At 31.9% G+C, this 23,777-nt stretch overlaps 1 protein-coding gene and 3 non-coding genes across 4 annotated transcripts in view; 3 read left to right on the plus strand and 1 right to left on the minus strand.

Annotated features, from left to right (window-relative positions):
* The first annotated feature begins 246 nt into the window (after positions 1-246).
* On the plus strand, positions 247-330 carry Trnal-uaa. Its single transcript has one exon. It is a non-coding gene; the product is annotated as a tRNA-Leu (tRNA).
* Positions 331-1,817: 1,487 nt separating this feature from the next.
* Trnaa-agc lies at positions 1,818-1,890 on the plus strand. Its single transcript has one exon. It is a non-coding gene; the product is annotated as a tRNA-Ala (tRNA).
* Positions 1,891-2,460: 570 nt separating this feature from the next.
* Positions 2,461-2,533, plus strand: Trnaa-agc. Its single transcript has one exon. It is a non-coding gene; the product is annotated as a tRNA-Ala (tRNA).
* A 3,772-nt stretch (positions 2,534-6,305) lies between these two features.
* The window catches only part of LOC106667780 (Golgi-associated plant pathogenesis-related protein 1-like), a 74,919-nt gene continuing 57,447 nt past the window's right edge, over positions 6,306-23,777 (minus strand). Inside the window, exons 2-5 of the mRNA XM_014395957.2 lie at positions 13,319-13,465; positions 13,119-13,248; positions 8,217-8,306; positions 6,306-8,160 (exon numbers count right to left, since the gene is read on the minus strand). Coding sequence (XP_014251443.1) covers positions 7,937-8,160; positions 8,217-8,306; positions 13,119-13,248; positions 13,319-13,465 — 591 coding nt within the window. The 3' untranslated portion in view covers positions 6,306-7,936. The remainder of the gene's footprint in view (positions 8,161-8,216; positions 8,307-13,118; positions 13,249-13,318; positions 13,466-23,777) is intronic.

The following is a 23,777-nucleotide window of genomic DNA, read 5'->3' on the forward strand; positions in this document are numbered from 1 at the left end:
AACTAATTTAAAACATATCTAAATATTAACACAGAGGAAAAAGAAATATTTGTGCAATACAAGGCACAAAAAACTAGTGTTCAAAGTCACCTAATCAAGCTCAACATGCAAAAATGAACGCGTTAGATTTCTGTGAACATTTATTTTTACAACTTAATGTAATTTAGTTTAAATAATATTTAAAAAAAATATATATTATTCGCGCAGTGTATGCAAGTACCACGATTAAAGCGGGTATGAGCAAGAGTCAGGTTGGCCGAGCGGTCTAAGGCGCCAGATTTAAGCTCTGGTTCCCGATTGGGAGCGTGGGTTCGAACCCCACACCTGACACAGTTAATTTTTTTCAACAAAATCGCTTTTACGTTGGGTATTTTTTGTGGTTCAAGGTAGAAATTATTTTTTTGGATGAACTGCAATGAGTATATGACAATTTCAATACCCATTTGTAATAATTTTAGACATATCCACATAAAAGTCATTATTTGTATCAATAAATACGATAGATTGTTAAACAAAAAACCCTTGGTTTAAAATAAAAAAGCAAAAATGCATTGATAAATAAAGAAGTTTCTGATTTAACTAACGTCTTAGAATTTAATTTTGTAACGTCAATCCCCACCATCAATTATTTCGTTTTAAAATTCGTTTCTCTTTCTTTATTGTTTTTTCTCTTCTTAATTGAAGAATCTTTTATTAAGTAGGACAGTTTCTTCAATAAAGGAAATTGATATAAAAAAGGGTCATCCGGCAGAAAATAATAAAGCATCCAAGGGTGCTTCCTTTTCCGAGAAAATGAGATCTTTTCCACTTTTCTTTTCACCGGAATTCCCAGGCCGCCTCTTTTATTTGCGTTGGACTGTTCTAACTTGTTATTTCGAGAAAATACAGCTGACGTTTTATTTTAAAACTTAGGGGTTTTTAAAAGATACGCACACGCGCGTATAGCGCGTTTACAGAACGGACACGAATAAACTCAGTCGCAGCTACTCTAATATCATTAATCAAATTCAATATCGATAACATACATATATCATCATCACATCATACAAAACATATAAAAAAAATGTTTTCTGTCCCAATTTCCTTCCCCACCTCTTCAAAATCCAAAGTGTAAAAACATAAAACATTAATATCTCACTGGAACTGTCAAAACGACACAAAGAATGACTCATCTACACAGAAAACAAACACTTTAAGCCCTAAAGATGATCTCAATAAAGATCGAAACGTTGGCACGATAAAGAAAATGTATTTCTAAACCTACGTCACACCAGATCGCATCCCACAATCTCCAAATAATAATTAAAAATTAAAAACTAAAAACAACAAACACCCGAACTTCATATTATTCAATAGGACATGAGTAATTCCGACTTAAGAAAGCAATGTTTCTTTCTAACATTAAACATACACAGGCTGTCATTACATAACGATTTAGTGTGTGATGAGAGAAAACATGAAATTTGTAATTTCAGCCAGGTCTGTTGTGTAAATTTTATAAAATTTGCAATGTCAAATATGAAAAACAGTTCTCTTTTTTCCCTCTGGCCGACTCCTCTTCTAAAAATATAAGCCACCACAGGAAAAAAGTTAAAATTTAATGTTTAACAAAAAATATGTCTTATTACACTAGGCGTTGTCATATAAACAACTTTCAGTCGCCGTCTCATAAAGAACTTCAGTACGGTTTCTTTCCTGTCTTCCCTTGCGCAACATCAACAGTTGCGAAACGACTCCCGCTGACTCGTTCACAAATGTTTTCTGCTGACCTGGATTTTTTGTTATTTGATTTCATTTTCGGTGTTTAAGATCAACCGGGGGGCGTAGCTCAGATGGTAGAGCGCTCGCTTAGCATGTGAGAGGTACCGGGATCGATACCCGGCGCCTCCAAGGAAAATTTTTAAAACCGATTTTTTTTCGGCCTTTTTTTTTCTTTTGTATATATTATTATTATTTTTAATGGTCTTATGAACTCGCAACTTATCCAGAGTACGTAGTTGAGTTGACTGTTTCAATGTACTTGGGAGAAGGGTATCGTGAAAAAAAGGGCCAGGGACGACGGCAGAATTCGAACAGACTTGATTTGGGAAATCAAAACGACTAAAACGCTAAAAACAGCTGACAGCTCAAACATCCGAACTTCATATTATTGAATAGGAATGAATAATTCCGACTCAAGAAATCCATGTTTCTTTCTAACATTAAAACATACAGGCTGTCATTAAATAACGATTTAGTGTGTGATGAGAAAAAACATGAAATTTCTAATTTAAGCCTTAACAGTTTTTTAAATTTTATAAAATCTTCTTGTGACTTTTTCTCCTGGCCGGCTCCTCTTCTTTCCTCTCTTTCTTCAATTATCAAAAGTTGCAAAACGACGCCGGCCGTCTTGTTTACAAACATTTTATGCTGACCTGGATTTTTACGTTACGAGTTCACTTTCGTTTTTTAATTTCAACCGGGGGCGTAGCTCAGATGGTAGAGCGCTCGCTTAGCATGTGAGAGGTACCGGGATCGATACCCGGCGCCTCCAAGGGAAAATTTTTGGAAACCGTTTTTCTAAGAGCTAATGTGAAAGAAATGATTTTTTAATGAAATCTTTTTGTTTTTATCCAAGGAATGAATGCGATTTGAATTAATAACATTTCACCATTCCTCAGTATTTAATTTTTCAAAATAATTTATTAATTAGTTAAATCACAATAATTAAAAAATGTAATTGTTTGTCTAATCACTAAATAATGATAAAACTATATTATCTTATAATCCCTTATATTTCGCGGTCTGATTGACCAAATAACTTCTTTTGAAATGAAAAAATTAGCCTCACGAGCGTGATTTGAACCCACTTCGAGCCGAAGGTCGTGGGGTCGAATCCCGCTCGTGGCACTTTCTCTACCCAATAGCTTACATAAAAAGACCTTTTAATATTGTAATTCTTACTCTATTCTATAGGGTTTTAAATAATTAAAATTAATCATTAAAAATTTAAATTATTATTTTTGCAGTTTTAAAGCATAACTCCTGAAGAGGGGGAGCATGCAGCAGTATGTAAAAAAAAAACAAAAAAAAAACAAACAAAACAAACAGCAGTATGTAAAATCAAAAGAACTTAAAATCTAAGTAATTATCCCGTCTATATAATCCTGAAAGGATAAACAGGCCGAATCATTACCCATTTTTTCCCATTGTCGGCTCCTTTCATCTAAAAGAAGCCGACTTGTCATATAAGAATGTGTTTCTATCTCAATTTTCTTCCCTACCTCCTCAAAATCCAAAGTATATAAACATAAAACAGCAATATCTCACTGGCACTCTCAATACGACAGACTATAATGACACATCTACACAGAAAACAAACACTTTGAGTGAGTACAAATACTTTGATTGAGTCTAAAACTTCACTTTTTTTACATCCTACATGTATTTGTAAAATTTAAAATGTTTATAAATCCCAGGCCATGAAGATGATCTCAGTAAAGATCGAAACGTTGGCACGATAAAGAAAATGTTTTTCTGAAACCTGCATCACACCAGACCGCATCTCACGATTTCTGAATAATTTTTCTAAACCTACATCACAGCAGAGCGCATATCACGATCTCCAAATAATCATCAACTAACGGTCACACCACACGTTTTAAATGCTCTTTTTATTGATGCAATCAAACTACCTAGCTTTTTAATATCCTTGACACAGTGTTCAATAGCCTTATATGTATTTTAGTCCTTGATTTATTTCAATAGATTCTAGCTCCTGAACTATATCGGTTTGGAGCCATTTTTATGCCAGATATAATCAGTATTAACTAGAATCATTTTCTTCCAGTCTTCTCTCCAAAAACACACACACAAACACACACACGGAGAGAGAGAGAGAGAGAGAGAGAGAGAGAGAGAGAGAGAGAGAGAGAGAGGGAGAGAGAGAAAGCAAAAAAGAAAAAGAGAAAGAGATTGATAGAAAACAAAGAGAGAATGATGAAGGAAGAAAGACAAAAACGAAGAAAGAGGAATAGAGGGGGAAAAGAGAGAAGACAGTAAGTGATGAAAGTAAGAAAAAGAAAGAAAGTAAAGGGGAGAGAAAGAAGACAAAAGTAGCTTTATGAGAAAAAGAATATCTACAGAAAAGGAGAATTAATGGAGGCGAGAGAGAGAGAGAGAGAGAGAGAGAGAGAAGTAGAGAGAGCTAAGAGAGAGAGAGAGAGAGAGAGAGAAAGAGAGAGAGAGAGAGAGAGAGAGAGAGAGAGAGCGAGAGAGGAGGGGGAGAAGAAAAGTTAAAAAAAAATACAGAAATTATTTTCTACACCTTCATATATTTATCATTTCTTATACATTTCTCCAGTCAAAAAATATTTAAATACACAATATATCATTTTCAAAGACTTACCATCGATAAACTATTAAAACATTTGACAAACTTAACTTGGCGACAATATTCGTCTTATAAACCATGTTAGGGCCAATTATGGCTATCACATATTTTTAATTAGGCTTAAAATACATTACCTATACAACAATACGAGCAAATTATTAGGAAAGAAAATGCAACTGGAAAAATAAAAAATAAAAAACACAAAATACAAACTTTCTTTCTTTTTTGTTACCAACTAGAATGAGCAATCGTTTGAATGATTAGAATGTACATTCACAAGCAATTAAAAACTACAAATTTTTTCCATATATAATATACGAACTTTATGTGTTTTAACAATTCAATTTTTTCCTCAATACATTTAAATAATGGAATAATTTAAAATCTCTTTATATTAAATGTAAACATTTGTTTAGAAAACACGAACCTTCTGGTTCATTTGCTCATTGGTAATTGTTTAAAATTCTAACGCTAAAATTTCTAAAATACAGAAAGTCTTTCTATTTTTGTTGTAAAAATGGTGTTTTCATTTTGGCAGGCTCTACAATTTCTATATATTTTTTTTGTCAATTAATGTTATTAAAATTACAAAAAATATTATTTCATACTCGACTAAATATTCTTAATTGCTAAACGTTCGGGTTAATGTTATTAAAAAAATTGGAATTTTTCTTTCTTTTTAGTTTTTTTTTCTTTTCAAATTCCAATTATCATACATCTATATTACTAAATAACCTTTATTAATAGAGTAATCGTTAACAAGCTTTTGTGATATGCATTTAATATAAGGCAAGCCTTTCTGGCATACTGCAGCAATTAGAATTGTGCTTAGCATGTTTTCTGCAGAGGCAGGCGATGTTTTCTCTATTGGACTGTTTTTTTATGCAGGGTATATCGTTTTGCAATTTAAAAAAAAATCCATTATGAGCAGCAAAACATAAACCATGCTGATTTTAATTTCAAATAATGCTCTAAATAAAATTGAACGATTGCGACTATTTAAATCAGGGTCACCCTATATAAAAAATTAGTTTAAAAATTAAATAAAAAATCATTACTGTTATTATTACGCCTCATTGATTAGCCTCGTGTTTTAATGTAATTGCTCGTTCAAACAAAATTTTTAATGAAAATTTACGTATGAGCGTTAATTTAGCATTGTTCTTAAGGAACTAATTATCACATGCTAAGTTTTTGCGTTAATAATTAAGATTAACCTTTAATATGTTCAAAAAACAAAATTATATTAAATTTAATTCTTATTGAGCTATCGTAAAATTTAGTTGCTAATAAACCAATCATGAAAGAGTTTTTTTACTTTTAAATTACCAATTTTCAAAATTTTCCAACAAGGAAAACTTTTTATTCGACTCCAATAAAACCTCCATGAATGTTTTTTTTCTGGAATTAACTATCACCATGATTTTTTTTCGGCCGACATCGGGCGTTAGTCTTATCATTATGATCATCCCCTATATTCTAAACGATAAGGCTGTTTTAGTATAAATCTAGTTCCTTAAAAACTAATTCTCGTATATAATTAAACGTCAACTCTTTCCTATAAACCGTATTTTCTATTTTCTTACCCTGGGGCAACCGCTCTTTCAAATATATTAAAGTATTTCACATATATAATAATATAGAACAATAATTAAATACCTTTTCATCATTTCATAATGAGCATATATTTTTTATGAGTGTTTATGAGCGTCAGATCAAGTGATTGTCACTCTTAATTTAATTGTATCGTATAATCAAACCCTTGCTTATAAGTAATTATGGCATTCTTATTAAAAATAATTTATTATAAAATTTTCTATTGAAACCAATATTGTAAAAATTTTCTTTTTTACAAGACTATGTTTCTTAGGAGTAAAGAAAGTTTTGTAAAATTTTTATTTCTATTATGTTTTGTACATAAAAAGAAAACAAGCAAAATAAAACCTCAAGCTACAATAAAAAACACTATTAATAACTAAAACAGAAATGATTTATTTTTTAAAATTTGTACTCGTCTGTGTATTTGCAAACAGGCCAATAATAAAAAAAATACGGTTCTTTATTTTCAAACAGTTTTAAAAACTGTATGATCTATTACTTTAATTGTGCACGTACATGCTTAAATTTGGAAGACGTGTGATTCTAATTGCCACGTTGTGTTTCGGCATTAATTGTACAACAAAGCTGATAACGAAAAAATTGTATTTTTAGACTCCAAACGGTTTTGCCTTTTCTGCAAAAAACTGTCTTCCAAAATAACGTTTGCTTATATTTTTATTATTTTTTTATGAAAAGAAAAATACACAAAATTATTAAAGAGTGTTGTTTTCGTTATATTAGTTGATAGTTACTCTTAAAATTGATTTGATCATTGAGTAACTCCAGATTACTTGTAATTCTTAAAAAATATCATTAAATTGATTTTAGCTTGAAATAATTAATTATTGATAACATTTTTCAATAAAAAACTGGCCATTTTTATCCAACTGCTACAAATATATTTTTAATAAAATCTTTCTTGAAATACTTTACAGGAAATCTTCCGAATTTTTATAAATCTTTTTAATTTTTATAGAAGCCCAAATTTATTCAAATCCATTGAAATCATTAGAAAATCTGTCGGATTATTTTGTCATACTGTAAATTAACAGTTTAGCAATGAATATCAATTTTAAAAAAATTTTCTTACCTTAAAAATAACGTTGAGACACAATAGTTTTAAGATTTTACTGAACAATGGATTTTTTCTATCTTTCCCGTCCGTAAATTGATCAATGTTAATGTAATATGTTTGAATTATAATGAGTGTAATTGGTATAAAATATATCATTTTTATTGAGTTATTTATCATTTTATGCTTGGTGTATTTTCAAATAGACTGAAATTTTGTAATTTAAAATTATTATTTTTTAATTATTTGTAATGGTCGGAAATCTATTTTTAAAAAATTCTCTCCAATTTATTAAATTTATTTTTATAACATAATATGATGAAGAGGTATTTTTTTAATCTATCTAATAACTTTTCAAAATTTGTCATTGATAAAAGCTTTTAGCCTAGTCTAAAGAAAATTCATTCTTCCAGTCAAACAATTTTTTTTACTAATATTTATCAATTTCTTTTGCATACTTCCAAAAAAGAAATATGGACATGAAAAAGGCGTTTTGCCTTTAGTGTGATTGCCAAGCGTGAGCACTTTTGTTTACTAAATAAGCCGATTTTTCAGAGAATATAATTCACCACTTGTTAAAAAAGTAAAAACTTTTTTATATGAGTGTGGTATAAAAAGCACTTTATACGTATCACTGTCTTTTTTTATACAGTTTTCTTTTATAAGTTTAAAACCTAATTGGCAACCTTTCGTATCATTTTGGATTGTTCTTGGTAGAACAATTGACGCGAGCACTTATTAAATTTAAAAACAAACTGTAATAACTGTCATATTTCTTAAATCTTATGAATATTTGGAATTGTTTCTTTTGAGTCGAAGCGCCAAAAGCAGCAAGTTAAGTCTTGTACTGATTGTTTGACGTTTCTTTACATATAAAAATGTGTGATACAGCACTATGTGGGGTATTCCCCGGTAGACCTTGATGCCGAAGAGTCGCTCCCCGATACGGAGTCGGTTTCCGTCTCTGGTAGAGGAGGAAGAACGTTTTCCTGAAATTGGCCGGAAATGTTTCCAGGGGGCCAGTAATGTGCGACGACGAGGATTTTACCCGCCCTGGAGGCAGCTTTTCCGACTCCGAACTTTCGCGTCGACGCCCAGACCATTTGTGTGAAATGACCTGTGAAATTTGATTTATTTAAAATTTGAAGAAAAGTACTAATCGAAATTATTTACCTGCATTGACGTTCGCATGGAGGATGTCGGGTTCCTTGAAATAGTTGTACTGCCTTACCGCACTGTACCAGTAGGATGCGACCTCCTGGCCTGAAAAAAATGGAAAAATTAAAATCAATTAGCATATATTAAATATCGTTTTAACTTAGTAGATAACATTTTTACTGTCAGGTATGTTAAAATTCATTGACAAAATATTCTAAAGTGGACAGTTTTGAAAAAAAAATCATACATGAAAATGAGAACTTATCAATTTCCATAAATCAAGACACAAATATACATACACTCTCACCGAATTTAATTCAATAAATATTTTTTACTACTAAATCACAATTAAAACAGCTTAAGAACTAGAAAACAATAAATATCCAAAAATGTACTAATTGAGGAAATCTAGCAAAAGTTTTTTTAATATTTCATTTATAAATTATCTATTTATAAATAAATATTGGGGACCGCGGTAGCCGAGTGGTTAGCATGAGAGACTCTCACGCTGCGGTCGTGGGTTCGATTCCCACCGTCGCCTCTGGCCCTTTTTTCCCGATAACCCCCAATTATGAACAACGTATATAAGAATTCGTCATGGCCTAATATGCAAAGATCATAAGGCCAATAAGAAAAAAAAAAATAAAAAAAATAAATAAATATTAACAAACCAATACATGTTTGTTTATCTATCTGAATGATATTAATTAAACTATCTGATATATTAGGCGAAATAACTTAAAAAGATACCGGAAAATATAATTTAAAAAATAAAGGCGAGAAACGATATGCTGTGGTTTGTTTAAATTTGTACTATTATTCATATTTTAATACTTCTGTTTAAGTATAACGTAATCATTTTCTGCGTGTTGTGATTAGTGACCGTTAATCGATAATTATTCAGAAATCGTGAGATGCGGTCTGGTGTGATGTAGGTTTCAGAAAAGGCACTCTCACGACACGCAAGAATGACACAATTAAACAGAAGACAAACACTTTGAGCCCTGAAGATGATCTCAATAAAGATCGAAACGTTGGCACGATAAAAAAAATGTTTTTCTGAAACCTAGGTCACACCAGACCGCATCTCACGATTTCTGAATAATTAGTAATCATTTTCTTTTCGTAATTTTTACGAAACAAAATTTTTAACCTTTTGTTTGGAAAAGTAGTTGAACAGAATGTTATTCTTCTATTACTTTTATTTTTTATTTTTAATTTGCAAGTACTTTTACAACTGCATATTGCTTTAAAATATAATATTTTAGGGATTGTTCCAAGTTAAAAAGATAAAATAAATAAAATGTAAATGTATTGACATTGACAATAGAATTAAACACATACACTATCCATTGACTTATTGACTAATAACCGTCTCTGTTGGATATATATATATCAACATTATATCTTAGCCCTGAAGAAGGCAAACTATAGGCAGAAATCTTGGCAATTTGGTGCAACCATGATGCAACATCCATTCTAAATAAAAAATTTGCACAACCTGGATAGAAGATTTTTGGAAGCTAATGTCGTCTGGAATTCTTGAATTTATGTTTCAAAAAAAAAAAAAAATAGCCAATAATAAATATACAAGATTTCCTGTGAATATACATCAACACTTATCGGGGTTATTCTGTTCGTCAAGTTAGACTAAAATCTTTCTATTGTCTAAAGTCTGATTCGCTTATCAGAGCTTCAACGTTTTACAATTTTATTCAATAAAGTTTCCTGTGTCTCATGAAATGTTAAACGTACTGTAAATTTGATTACATCGATAAAAAGTGCACCAAAAACTCTAATGAGAATTTTTTTTTCAATTTCTAACTTGGAGGAAAACAAAATAACATATCAATAAGAAAGTAAATGTTTACGAGTTTTTAAGAAGAAGAAGTGAGATTTTCTTTGTCCGCAAATACTTAAAGATTTGGCACTTATACCAGTACATTATCACCATTGTAAAAATAACGTTTTATAGTTAAAAATTTGATATTTTGGCTGCAAACTGTTCAAAAAAATTAGTCGTTAGGATTTTGAAACTTCCATTCAAAAATAAGTAATACAAGTGTACATAGGAAGTAATACACAACAAAAATATACTTTATTCTATAAAATTAAACATAAGAAAAAACAAAAAAGCTTCTAAATTGTTAAAACTGTTAAAATAAAATGCTCAAAATTTTCAATGTAAATGCAGAATGCAAGTCTGATATTCGTTTCTGACATATTTTATTGCAGTATTTTGCTTAGTTTTTTTAGTTTAGTTTACAATAAAAAAAGGAACTCATGGTCTTTTTAATGTGCGTTTGATTGTTGTAATCGAATTTACACTAGGTCTAACATTTTATGAGTTACAAAAATTCAAATCGAGAATTATTGAAGCAATCTGAAAAGTGAAATATATCGAATACAATTGAGAATCAGATTTTGGGCAATGAAGAACTTTTAGTTTAATTTAGCATGTAGGATAAAGTATTGACGTCTGTTCATAGGACACCATGTGTTTAAATTTATAAATACTTGTTTCAATATTTATTGGATTTTGAAACTAATTAGCCTATATTTGAACCAAAATTTATAATTGAAAGTTCTAGTTGACATTATGTGTTGTCATATTTAACTGTTTTACCTATTCTGTTTATTTTTTTGTAATTTTATCTCATTACAAAAATAATAGTAAATAAATAAAAAAGCGTTAGAAAATAAAGCTATGCTGATTTTTTTTTAAATTTAGTAAATATTTTATTCTTTTTGCAGGCATTAATTTTTCTTTCAAATCGATGTCAGCAGATTTAATAAAGAGACATACGGAAAAATGAAAAGTTAATTTATATAACATGATATAGCTCTGCTATACGAATGGTACACACGCCACGAGAGTTATAATTAAATGTAATTAATTAAAATAATAATGCAATTGTATTTTTTTCTTCTTGGCTTTTTTCCTTTGGAAATATTGCCATATGATTTTTTTAAGCATTATCTTCATAATTTTAGTAGTTTTTTTTTCTTCCCCCGGATCTTAAAAAGACATGTTAATTGATTTAAGAAATTTGTATATTAAATCCAAAACCGTCATGCTGTTACTTGCCAACAGCGTTTCAAGATTTATTGGCCCAAATACACTGGGGTCACTATACAAATCATCCAATAATTTTTTCCTCTCGTTATCATACTCTGGGCATTCTAGTATTAAATGACTGGGATTCGATGGACTGTCGCATGCTGGGCAGTTTGGGGAAATGCTTATTCCAATTCTTTGCATATAACTCCCCCACAAGCCATGATTAGTTTTATTTTTATTTATTTATTTTTTTTAATCTAGATTTTTTTTGCGACTCGTTCAGAAATTTACCAATGGTTTTAAAGACGTTTGCATCTTTGGATTCCAATATCGTTCTATACTCTATGGATGATCCCAGTATCGGTTGTAACCTATTAAACATAGTCTGACCCTCTGACTGCAATGAACGGCAATTCATAATGTGTTCCATCGTTTCAATTTCATGACACCTACATTTGTTGTTGTCACTTAGATTTATTTTCTTCAAATATGCCTTGCATAAGCCATTTTTGGATTTTAATCTACACATTATTCTGCATAATCTTTTATCAAACATTCATTTGTCACAGCATGAATCGGTAGATACGTTTGGATTTAAATTTGTATATAAAAGGCCTTTTTCCACTTTGTCATAATCTTCTTGCCACAATGTTATGATGCGTTTTTTGATGACTTCGTTTAAGTCTGTATATGGAATTCTCAAGTTTATATTTTCACCGTTTAAAGTTGCTTCCTTTGCTAATTTGTCAACTTTTTCATTCTCTATTATACCACAGTGAGCCGGCGTCCGTAAAAATTCGATATTAATGTTTCGCTTCTTACTTTCCTTTACCTGTTTTAAAATACGTAATATTATATGATTATTTAACGTTTTGCTCTGATTTGAGCTTATCGCCGCTGTAGCACTTTGGCTGTCAGTTATAATTACAATATTAGTTATATCTCCAATTGTTAAAGCATATTTCAGAGCTTCTTCAATTGCTGTTAGTTCGCTTGTAAACACTGTTGCAAGTTTAGGCAATTGGCTTAGTCTGGGCATCGTACCAAGCGCATCCGACTTCTCTATTTATTTTTGATCCATCTTTTCCTATTTCCTTCTTCGAAAATCGCTAAAATAAAAAAATAAGGAATGTATAAAATAATTCAAAATTTCAGTTTTCTCCAATTGTTATTGCTTGTTAAATCCTCTCGATTGAGACACACACGTTCGCCTCTTACGAAGATCAACACAACACTGATGGTTAGTTTTTATTAAGAAAATAATAGAATAGAATGCCTTTTGCTTGCCTCCTTCCGAAAACCACGATTTTTTTTAAACTTTGGGCATAAAGCTCGATAGCTGTTGCTGAGCTGTATTCTTTATCCCATAGATTCGTTGAAAAAAAAAATTACCGTCTGTTTTAGAAATTTTCAACTGATGGAATACACAAGATTCAGTGGCCACTTCCACCAATGCATCCACTGTTTCGTTATGATGAATACCTGCATGACCTTTAACCCAGCGTATTATCAGATTTTTTTAAAGCTCAAAGATCTTTCGGTAAACTTCCGCGATGATATAATTATTAACTTTGCAGTTTGGAGTTACCTTACTTATACTATCTACAGCGCTTCGACAGTCCGTTAATATGCAGAATTTTGTTTCCTTCCTTTTTTTAATGTGTTCAAGCGCTTTAGCTATGGCTGTTAATTCCACTGTGTAGACAGTGATTGAGTTTGGACGAGCGTACTGTTCTTTGTGTTTGCTTTTGTAATCGAAAATAGTGCAACCTGCCATCCAAGAGTGATCCATCCGTAAAAATTTAATGCAATTGTATTAATACAAAAAATAAGGTGATAAATAAAAATGCGGTTACCGGTAACGTCGGTCTGTAGGGAGTTGGTCAACCTGCAGAACAGGTTCTGCCCAACGTCCTTGTCGTTTCTGTAGAAAAAGGAATTCGTATGGGCCAGGTGGTTGGCCCAGGACTGCGCCTTTTCGCACATCTGAAACGTCCCGAAGGTATGAAATTCCATATTTGTAAAAAAAAATAAAAAAATAAAAAAAATCCGTTACCTGCGGGCAAAGAGAAAGTACCGGTACGCCGTGCCTCTGCCTGTAGACGTTATGCCAGCAAAGGCACTCCGCTATGAAATCCGAGTCGAGCCAGTCTGTATTCTTTTCTTCTTCTTCGGCAACGATTCCCGGCCTGTTGCTCAGGATCTGAAAAATTGATTAATTATTGTCGTAACTTGCTATATTAGTTTATAAAATTGATTAGGAAATGAATGATAAATAATCATATATAAACCAATTCCTAACCAAATTCATTCGATGGGTCAAATAAATTCGACCATCGGGTCAAAATGACACATACGCAAATAAAACGTATAAAAAAGGAAAGAGCAAGGAAGCAGCTGTTTCCTTCGAATCGAGGACAAAGGATAAATCTTTTTTTATTTTAAGATGATCCTGCCAATATTTGATTTTCTGCAAAGTCATTCCTTTTCTCCAAGAAGAAAAGAAAAATAAATTTATTCTAATGTCCAGCGTTTTTAAAATTTGATCTTGTATAAAGGAATAAAATTATTTAACATGTTAAATAAAGTTGTAGTTTGCAGTATTATTTGCCAAATTTTACTTTAAAATAAGTGTAAATTTTAATTGAATGATGTTAAAGAAATTAATATTAAATTTTGTTTTCAGATCGACATAAGTTTTGAAAAAAGCTGTAAAAAACTTTATTATAAATTTAAAATGACATGTTTTATTCATTACCGGGTTGGATTATCGCCCAGTGGGAAATCAATCTCCGTTGGAGATTTAACCCTTTCAAAAAAAAAAAAAAAAAACCGTTCGTCCTTTTACCGTCATCAAAGGACAATTCCGTGAATAAAGTCGCGAGAAGGGGGAAAATTCCGACACCTCCGGGAATTAGTTTACCTACGACCGCTGGGATTTCGGAATAGTGGCAGTTCCAGTGAAAAGAAGAGGGTCTTAAATTTGACCGATTGAATATGCGACAAACCCCAACAACAGGGGACACTTCCGTTTAAATATTTATTTATCCTGATAAACAAAACCCATGCCAGGGGAAAAGTTTTAAAACTGCCAATGATACCTTTTTTCGCCGAAACTTAACAATAGCAAAATAAAGTACTTTTAATCTTGCTTTCTTCGACTTAATTTGCACGACTGAATTTAGGTAACTCATTTTTTGTTGTAAAATTATTTCTGACTTTTCAAGTACCTTCGGTTATTTATAATATTGAGGCTTCGCATGTAACCTTTTTTATCACTATCGACCCTTTTAATTTGAAAAAGCTTGTTTTTTTTTAATCATCTTTATTTATCTTCGTATATAGATTAAACAATTTTTAAATTAAAAATAGACCAAGTTGTTACATACATGTCCTACAATTTAATCAATTAACTTTATAATTTTGTCTTTTATATTTCGTTGTTATTAATGTTTCGTTTTAAATTAACATATTTAACATGTTTTTCAATTGGATTATCAGATCTTTTGGCCTGGAAAAAACAACGACCTAGGGTAGTGCAAGAAGATAAAGTGAATTTGTCTTTCCTGACCTCTCGCAGGTCTTCCGTGAGATAAGACTTGACCGAATCGGTGCAAGTCCTATCTCAGCCGAGACTTTAGCCATAATGAGTAAGTTTAGCATAACGTCTCTTATCTCTGTTTAAGCCCGAATAGGCAAATCATGGAAAAGTTCTTGAAATCGCTCTTTTGTCAAGAATAGGGCAATATGCACTCTATTTTAACTTATTACAATAATCAATAAATAATTAACAATAACTTAAAATAATTAACAATGAAATAAAACAGTTAACAATAATTAATTACAAAATAATCCATATTTGCTTAGTGGCCATAATTGACCTTATTCCTTATTCCAATTAATTATTCTTTTTATCTAAGGGAGTTTTTAGTTGAGATGAAAAATTAGTAGAAGTCACGGTAGCTCAAGTGGTTAGAGCAAGGGTGTATTGAGCCGAAGGTCTTAGGTTCGAATCCCGTTCGTGACACTAATTACACTAATTTTTCATTTCAACCAAAAACCTTAGATAAAAACAATAATTAATTAGAATAATTAATTAAAAAACTTGGTCTAGTTGAACAGTCGATTGAGGTACATATATTGAAAACCTTCACATATTTGTCTCATAAACAGAATACAGTCTTTTTCCGTCAATGTAAAATCATCAGCAACTATTCTTTCAAAAAACTCTCAACACTCAACCTGAAATACTAAATAGTTTGTCATGTAAGCAAATTATATACATACATATATATATATATATATATATATATATATACCTCGATCCACTCGGACTCTAACTTCCCATCTCAACCCCACCTTTTGAATTTTCCCTCTTTTTTGCCATTTTTCAAATGTCGTGTAATCTATTTGATTTTCGGCAACAAATGAAATGGCCACGGAGAGCTTTAGTGAAGGTATACTTCATTTTTACTTATTAAATTCACCAGTTTTTGTGGTCTGCTTGACCAATTAATATCTTTCAATTAATTAAGGTTTTTAGTTGAGATAAAAATTGTCCGAGTGGATCGAAGTCACGATAGCTCAAGTGGAAGAGCAGCGGCGTATCTAACCGAAGATCGTGGGTTCGAATCCCGCTCGTGCCACAGACTTTTTTATCTCAACTAAAAACCTTATTCAACTGTAAAATGCAAAATTTTAGGTCCTTCCAGAAGTGCAATCCAAAAAGGTGGGTATACCGCTGGAAGTTAATTGAATCGAGAACTTTTGAGGGAATTTTCAAAGCTCCAGGAGTTTGTAGTTATTAACAGTTACCAATCCAACATTTAAAAAAATTCCAAATTTCAACATTTTTTTTAAATTTTTCGTTCAGAATTTTTTAATCAATCCTGCAATGTAAATAAGTTTTCTTATATCAAATTTAACGTTTTTCAGGTGGTCAGTAATTCTGAAATTTATACGCAATTTAGTCGAAAAATTAGAAAAAACCTGAAATTACTTCTTTACCGTTGATATTTAGACAGGATTTTAAAGGAAGTTTTTTTGTTGCATACAGTGAGTAGAAACACCTGAAATTTTCGACACATCGCCAGTCACCCAGTGTGTATATAAATTTGGCGTTACAAATCATTTTAGGGGACCATCTCACGATATTTATAAAACAGTAATAAATAAAATGGAAAATGCGATTATTATTGATTATTATTGTAGAGTCCATTGAATAAAAATTAACTATATCTATATATTGTTAAAACCATCTGCACCTTGAAATTTTGTCAAAATACTGACGTTCACATTCTTTAAATAACTCTACAGCTCTTATTTCCATACTATTACGAATGATAGTTAGTCTGTCAAAATATTTAACTAGATTTTACTTTATTACCTTCAGTAAAATTGAAATGGTCTATAAACCTTGTACCAGGCGAGTTGGAAAGACAGCGCCAATTGAACAATTTCCATTTGCATAATATTACAAAATTCCTACCTCCAGATTGGCGTAGGAAGGGTTTTTAATGTCCATAACAGGAATGAAAACGGCCCAGGGCTGGAAACAGGCCGGATCTCGTGAAAACTCGTTCAAGGGGTAACAATTTCAAGGTCTGTTTAATTTACTTCCCATGGAAAGAAAACGACCAGCTCCTTTAGTAATTGCGCCAAGCGGGTGGTGTAGTTCCCAGCCCCCTTTTCTCCGAAGTGAAATAACGTCTGGGCAGAAAAAAGGGTAGAAATGGTTAGTTCCAGCATGAAAATGCTAATAATTTCTCTCCCATTTTTTCCCTTCAGTCGCCTTTTGCTAAAAATAACCTGGACCTAGATGTTTTACTCATTTTTAACGTTTATTTAAAATTGCGTTAAATTATTATGTTGATTTATGTAATTAATCAGTATGTGTTAAAAGGTAATCACAAGTACTAATTCAAACTATTTATTATTATCTTTGTTTGCATTGCATTATAAATAACAATTACACACTAGATCATCGCAGTGATCATTATATTATCTACAATCGAACTCGGAAGTTTGAAAAATATCTGTTAATTAAGTTTATGAATGTTAGCGCGATGGCCTAGGATGAAAACGTAATTAATTAATTCCCATCACGATTCGTCTAGAATTCAGGGATCCTATATTCCAAATGGCCGGAACAGTGGTATTAACTACGCCTTGAATTTACTTCTAAATTATCTCGATGCTTCAGACTTAGTCGATAAATAATAGAGCGAGGTCGAGGAAAATGTTTTGAAAATCGGTGTAGGAAAAGATTTTATGTAGTATGGCAGGACTTAACCTTGTTAAAACTTTTATACTTGCGACTTTCCCTATGGGTCTTTATACAGAAAAAAGACGCTACCGATTCTACTCTACCGGCTGCCGATAAATCACGTTTTTATTTTTTAAATAAAAATCCACAGGGTAGTGTACTCGCTTCTCTCCTCTACACAATTAACACGGCTGATTTACCCACTCACCTTAACACTTTCATTTTTAACTTTGCCAATTTCCATAATCTTCCTATTCCCGTTCCAGGTACGTTACCTTGCACCTCGATAAACGACTTACGTGGAATCACCATACGAGATAAACGTAAAAATTTAAATGCAATATTCAGAATGCTAAAACGACTGCTTGACAAGCGATCGAAATTACAGTAACAAACAAAATCTATACACTGCCCTGCTAACCCTACTATGGACATACGGACTTAAACTGTAAGAAACCGCTGTAAGTAATAATCGTAACAGGCTACAAAGCCTACATTCTAAAATTCTTCGAACAATAAATAGTTACGGCTTCTTCTATGTCTCTAACCATAAAATTCATTAAATTGTAAAATTAAAATCCTATCTGAGCCACCCCCATTCCTTTATAAACTTTTCATTTTTAGTTTTTTTACCCAATCCTCAGAGACTGAAGCGATATTGACCACGCGAGAATTAGTTGCCTAATATCGGTAAAAGATAGTTGCCATATGATCTCCACACTGTTGGTGAACTAATGAATGCTGAGCTGTCCATGCCTTACCCCCCTTTCGTGTGTCCTTACATACATGCACATACATACGTTCTGTGCACGTTCACACAATATACTAATAATTTCAACATTTTGACTTATCGCGTATTTAAAGTAAAGTTGTAAATAGATATAAATAAAAAATCTAAATTTATTAATATTTTATGAATCAATGAATACTAGATTGATAAAGAAAACGTTTAAAAATATTAAAAAGAAAAGAAAAGATTTTTGTTGTTAATTTTTTTTGCCGAATTTTTTTGTTTGTTTTGTATGAATGTGTCAGAACAACGGCGTCATTAATACAGTTTTTGCAAACTTGTCTGTCGTCCAAAACTGTATAACCAGCGCCTTAAAGAGAGAACCAATGCAGTTCTTTATATATGCTATACTTAGATGTAAAAACGATTTCTTAAATGAATTGAAATACTTGTTGAAGTCGTGAGGAGCGGTCAAAAATGAGGTAGTTTTGAAAAAATACGTGTGTGTGTGTGTGTGTGTGTGTGTGTGGTGATTAGTGACCGTTAGTCGATGATTATTCAGAAATCGTGAGATGCGGTCTGGTATGGTGTAGGTTTCAAAAAAATTTTCTTTATCGTGCCAACGTTTCGATCTTTATTGAGATCATCTTCAGTGCTCAAAGTGTTTGTTTTCTGCGTAAGTGTGCCATTCTTGCATGTCGTGTTGAGTTATTTATTTAATTGTTTTACTGCTTAAATTATTTAATCATTTATTTATGGTATCATTTTTCTAAAATCACATGTATTGTTGTATCTCTCAGTTTACTTGAGTCAACATGGCGGATGTCCAGGCCTAAAAGCAGTACGTTAAAACTATAAGAAAAAATCAAAATTTTTATATTAAAAATAAATGCTTATTATTCTACTTCCAATTAATAAAAACTTAATAATAATAATATTATAATGTTAATTAATAATAATATAATTTTTTAATATAGAATAATAGGATTTCAAGAGGGGTCGAGAAAATCACGGCGTTAAAGTTATACAGTTTGTGAAAACTTCTCTGTCGTGCACAACTGTATAACCAGCGCCCTAAAGATGCGAAATCTTTCGCTTTAGCGTTTATTTTCACTATTTAATTAATTACAACGTAAATCTAGATACTGAGAAAGTGAGTGAAAGTTAAAGAGAGAGGGAGAGAGAGAGAGAGAGAGAGAGAGAGAGAGAGAGAGAGAGAGAGAGAGAGAGAGATAGACTTCTATAGAGAGATCACCAATTTTATTAAACAATTTTCTATTTTATTTGCGCAAATTGTATTTCATATAAAAAATATTAATTAAAAATATGTTTAGCAGAAAGAAACTTTAGTTACTTAGCGTTTTCCGTCTGGGTGGAGATTGTAGTGTCAAGCTGATCATAATTTTGCCTGTGGCCGGTGTCACATTTTGTCTTTATTATGGGTTATTTGACCCCGCTGTTGAAGTCCCCAGGATCGCGAGCATATTTTACAATTATTGGACTTTATTTTGTAAGCGGGTAATTTATGCCTGCGTCTTTAATCTCATTTTTACCATTTCGCTTCACTGAAGGGGACACAGGGAACATTTTTATGCCTGACGTTTATCCAGGCGGTCGAGTTCGGATTTCGGCCAAATCCCTATTGCTTTTCTTTTGATTAATCACTATTGTCCGCCCACTGGAATCAATTTCAATGTCACGGGGATTTTCAATTAAAAGTGGAGATTTACCCCAGGATTCAACCTTGACACTGCTAACCTCAGATCAGCTTGCCGATAATCAAATGTTTAGAAATAAAACGCTATATCTTTACTTAGCAAGAACAGCCAAACAGTCGCTTTTTTCAGAAATTATTAAGTAATAGAATGAATGCCGGGCACTCTCAACACGACACGCAAGAATGGCACACTTACGCAGAAAACAAACTCTTTGAGCCCTGAAGATGATCTCAATAAAGATCGAAACGTTGGCACGATAAAGAAAATGTTTTTCTGAAACCTACATCACACCAGACCGCATCACACGATTTCTGAATAATAATTTAGAAAAATATGTTTTTCATTTTATATTTTTCATTTTTAGAGTGAGTGAGAGAGAGAGAGAGAGAAAGAGAGAGAGAGAGATAAGTATAGAAAAGAGGTTTTCAAAAATATTTGTAAATCTTTCCTTATTTTACTGCTCATCAGAATAAATAAAAAGCAACTCCTAATATAAGCCATATTTACATGCAAAAACGAAATGTTAATAGATGTTATGAAAAAGTTCACGAAGTAACGAATATCTTTTTTTAAATATGGTTTGAGCGTTTTATTTATTCCTTTTTTTCTAATGTACGATACAAACATTATGTATTTTTATTGTAAGCTGTCCAAAGTCGACATTGACAGGTAAGAGAAGAAAGTAGGAGTGGAATAGAGCCGAATCATATACCTCAGCAATCCCCGAGAGAACAGCGGTCTGGGCAATATCTTCCGTAAGCAATATGTTCGATGAGGGTCATCGCACTTCCTTTTCACTGAATTGAACAGGGACCGCAAACGTGAAGGGACGGGGATCTCCTATTTCCTTCCACAAATATCCAAACCCGCGTCCAATTACGGAACATCCCTTTGCCCATTCTCTTCCGAAGAGGATATATCCGATTGTACCTTTGGTATTTGGGAAAGGATATGGCGAGTTTTACGATCTGAAATATTTCTGTATCTTTGCTTTCTTTATTTGTCAGCATTTGGACAAAAACAAATTGAAAAGAAAACTTCAAATCACTTTAAATATTGTACAAAAGGTGGCGTAAAATATTGTATATCAAGAATTGGTAAAAATAAACACACAACAAAATTTGACAAAGCTCGATTAATCCATTACAATATTATTGTACAAAAGGGCTAACTCAACGACTAGTTTACAAAAGCTCGTGTGACAAAGACCGGCATGGGCAGAATATCCAACCTGTTGAAGCAGTTTGATTAAGATTGATCATCTCTGATCCTCCCGTTGTTCCTGTATCCTATCGACCAACTACTTTAGAAACATACAGCGTACAGCTCCATCATCTCTTAATCAAAGTGTTATTACGTAGCGTTTTAACAGAAATCGATTAGGAGTGGAGCACCAAATTGTAATACGCAACCTCATATTTAAATTGTATTATAAATAATTATCCATGAGATATTAAATTAAAAAACTACCACTACGTAAAATTTTAATTTTATATATATAATATATATACATATTTGTTATAGTATATATATGATATAGTATTTTATATTGCGTGTTTTGTGACAATTCTGTAGTTCACCACCTGAAGTCAAACGAGTGGCTAGTGTTTTTAGGATATACAATTGTTGCAGTTCAAAATAAAATAAGCTTGAAAGGCCAAAAAAGAAAGAAAACTAGCAAAAAGCCAGTTTCTCTCTCTTTAAAAAAACAAACTTTATATATATATATATATATATATATGCAGGGTGACCGGCGATAAGTGTGGAAAATTTCACAATTTTTTGTGTGTGTTTCTACTCATCTTATACAACGAATCAACCAATCGAACTATAAAGAACTGACACGAAACTCAGAAGCCAACGGATTTCCTGGAAAGTTGAGCGTAACCCCTTTTATTGACAGATTTTTTTTTCAAAAAATGCAAAATTTTTGAGCCTTCCAGAAGTGCAATCCAAAAAGTTGGAAGTTAATGGAATGGGGAACTTTTTAGGAGAGTTTGCAAAGCTCCAGGCGCTTGAAGTTATTAATAGTTACCAATCCAACGTTTTCAAAAAATTCCAAATATTAACATTTTTGTTTTTTCGGAATTTTCGTGCAGAACTTTTCCATCAATTCTGCAATGTAAATAAGTTTTCTTACACCTTACAACAAATTTAACGTTTTCTCAGGTGGCACAAACTATTTATATTTTTCTTCAGACGGGAATTCGGAAGTTGATAAGCAATTTAGTGGACCGAAGTCGAAAAATAAATATAAAAAACCCAAAACCTGAAATTACTTCTTTACCGTTGAGTCAAATTATAAATGCTCCTTTTTACGTTTCAAATTAAACTATCCACAACGACCTACACATCCCGTTTGTACATGAACACATCAAAACCCGATATAAAAAATTTCATCAATCACTGAACACACACAGTAATCTATTCGTACATTTATCACTTCCAACCCTACCTGAAAATCCAAGACGATTAAAGCGAAAGTGGCCCCGAGGAGACCTAATTGTGTGAAGTCTGAACAAGATTACGGTGTGAATTAGTGGTACCACTGGGCAACTTCTCCTACAAGAGCCTCAAATGATAATTCAACATTTACGAACATATTTATTTAATACATCACTTGCAGTTGTAAATACCATATAAATGTAAGAAACAAAAAAAAAATACCGTTCAGATTTAGGCAGGGGCATATAGGAAGTTTTTTATTGCATATGGTTAATAGAAACACCTCCTGAAATTTTCGACACTTATTGCCAATCACCCTGTGTGTGTGTGTGTGTTTATATATNAATATATATCTGTTATGTACTCGCTAGACCCTTATCTGTTGCAACCCTTCACATTCCTCCCTTATCACACCTACACGTGTTCACTTCCAGGAAACCCCTCCTTCATTACATCCCCAAGCCTTTGCTAATATTAATATTTTTAATTGAATCCGTCTCGGGCTTTCATCGAGTTTAGACCGAAGATTCCCTAATTGGAAGTGGTTATTCCAGTTTTGTATTTGCTTGCTGCGTAATAAATAGTATTCTTTTTAAAAACTAGTTTACTACACGCAAAACCATAATTTATATATATATATATATATCCATATATTTGGTATATATCATAATTGCAGTACATATAATATAGTCAAAGTTTTAAATAATAATTTAATAAGAAAATAAATTTGTAAAAGGTTAAATGTCCAATCCGTTCTTTTCTGCTGAAAAAGAAAGTAATCCGATAGTTACGCAATAAATTAAGACCCCTGTTCAAAACGACGCATACAACAAGATCTACGGTTGAGGTTGTGGACAAAAAAAGGAAAGTCGGATTTGTCTCGATAAAAAAAAATATATAAGAAGAAATAAGGGATAGGGCGCGTTGCAATTTTTAGCAGTGTATCCGTATTCTTCATACAAAAATCTTCTGCATGGTACAATTTTAAAAGAATGGGCTATTACACGATCAATCGGAATATTTAAACTAATTTTTTGCCCATTTAAATTTATAAGGTTGTACTTTTGAGTAAATCAGATTAACCTTTCAATTGAGTATTTCGAAAACTTTTCGATTTCAGGTTGTTTTTTTGTAGATATACAATTGTGTCAATAATTATAATCAGCAGGCTTTTTTTGCCACCCCAACATTTATAAACGGAAATTTATAACTAGTTACATATATTTTCTCTGGAAAAAAGCAATAATTTGGCATTGTTCCAGAATAATTTAAAGGCGACGACTTGACTCGGTACTTCTGATAAGCTTTTACATAAATTTTGTTTATTTTAACCTTCTGCCCAATTTTAGAATTACCT

The sequence above is a fragment of the Cimex lectularius genome, unplaced genomic scaffold (assembly GCF_000648675.2).
Source record: "Cimex lectularius strain Harlan isolate CLEC.00 unplaced genomic scaffold, Clec_2.1 scaffold87, whole genome shotgun sequence".
In the NCBI taxonomy this organism is placed as follows: Eukaryota; Metazoa; Arthropoda; class Insecta; order Hemiptera; family Cimicidae; genus Cimex; species Cimex lectularius.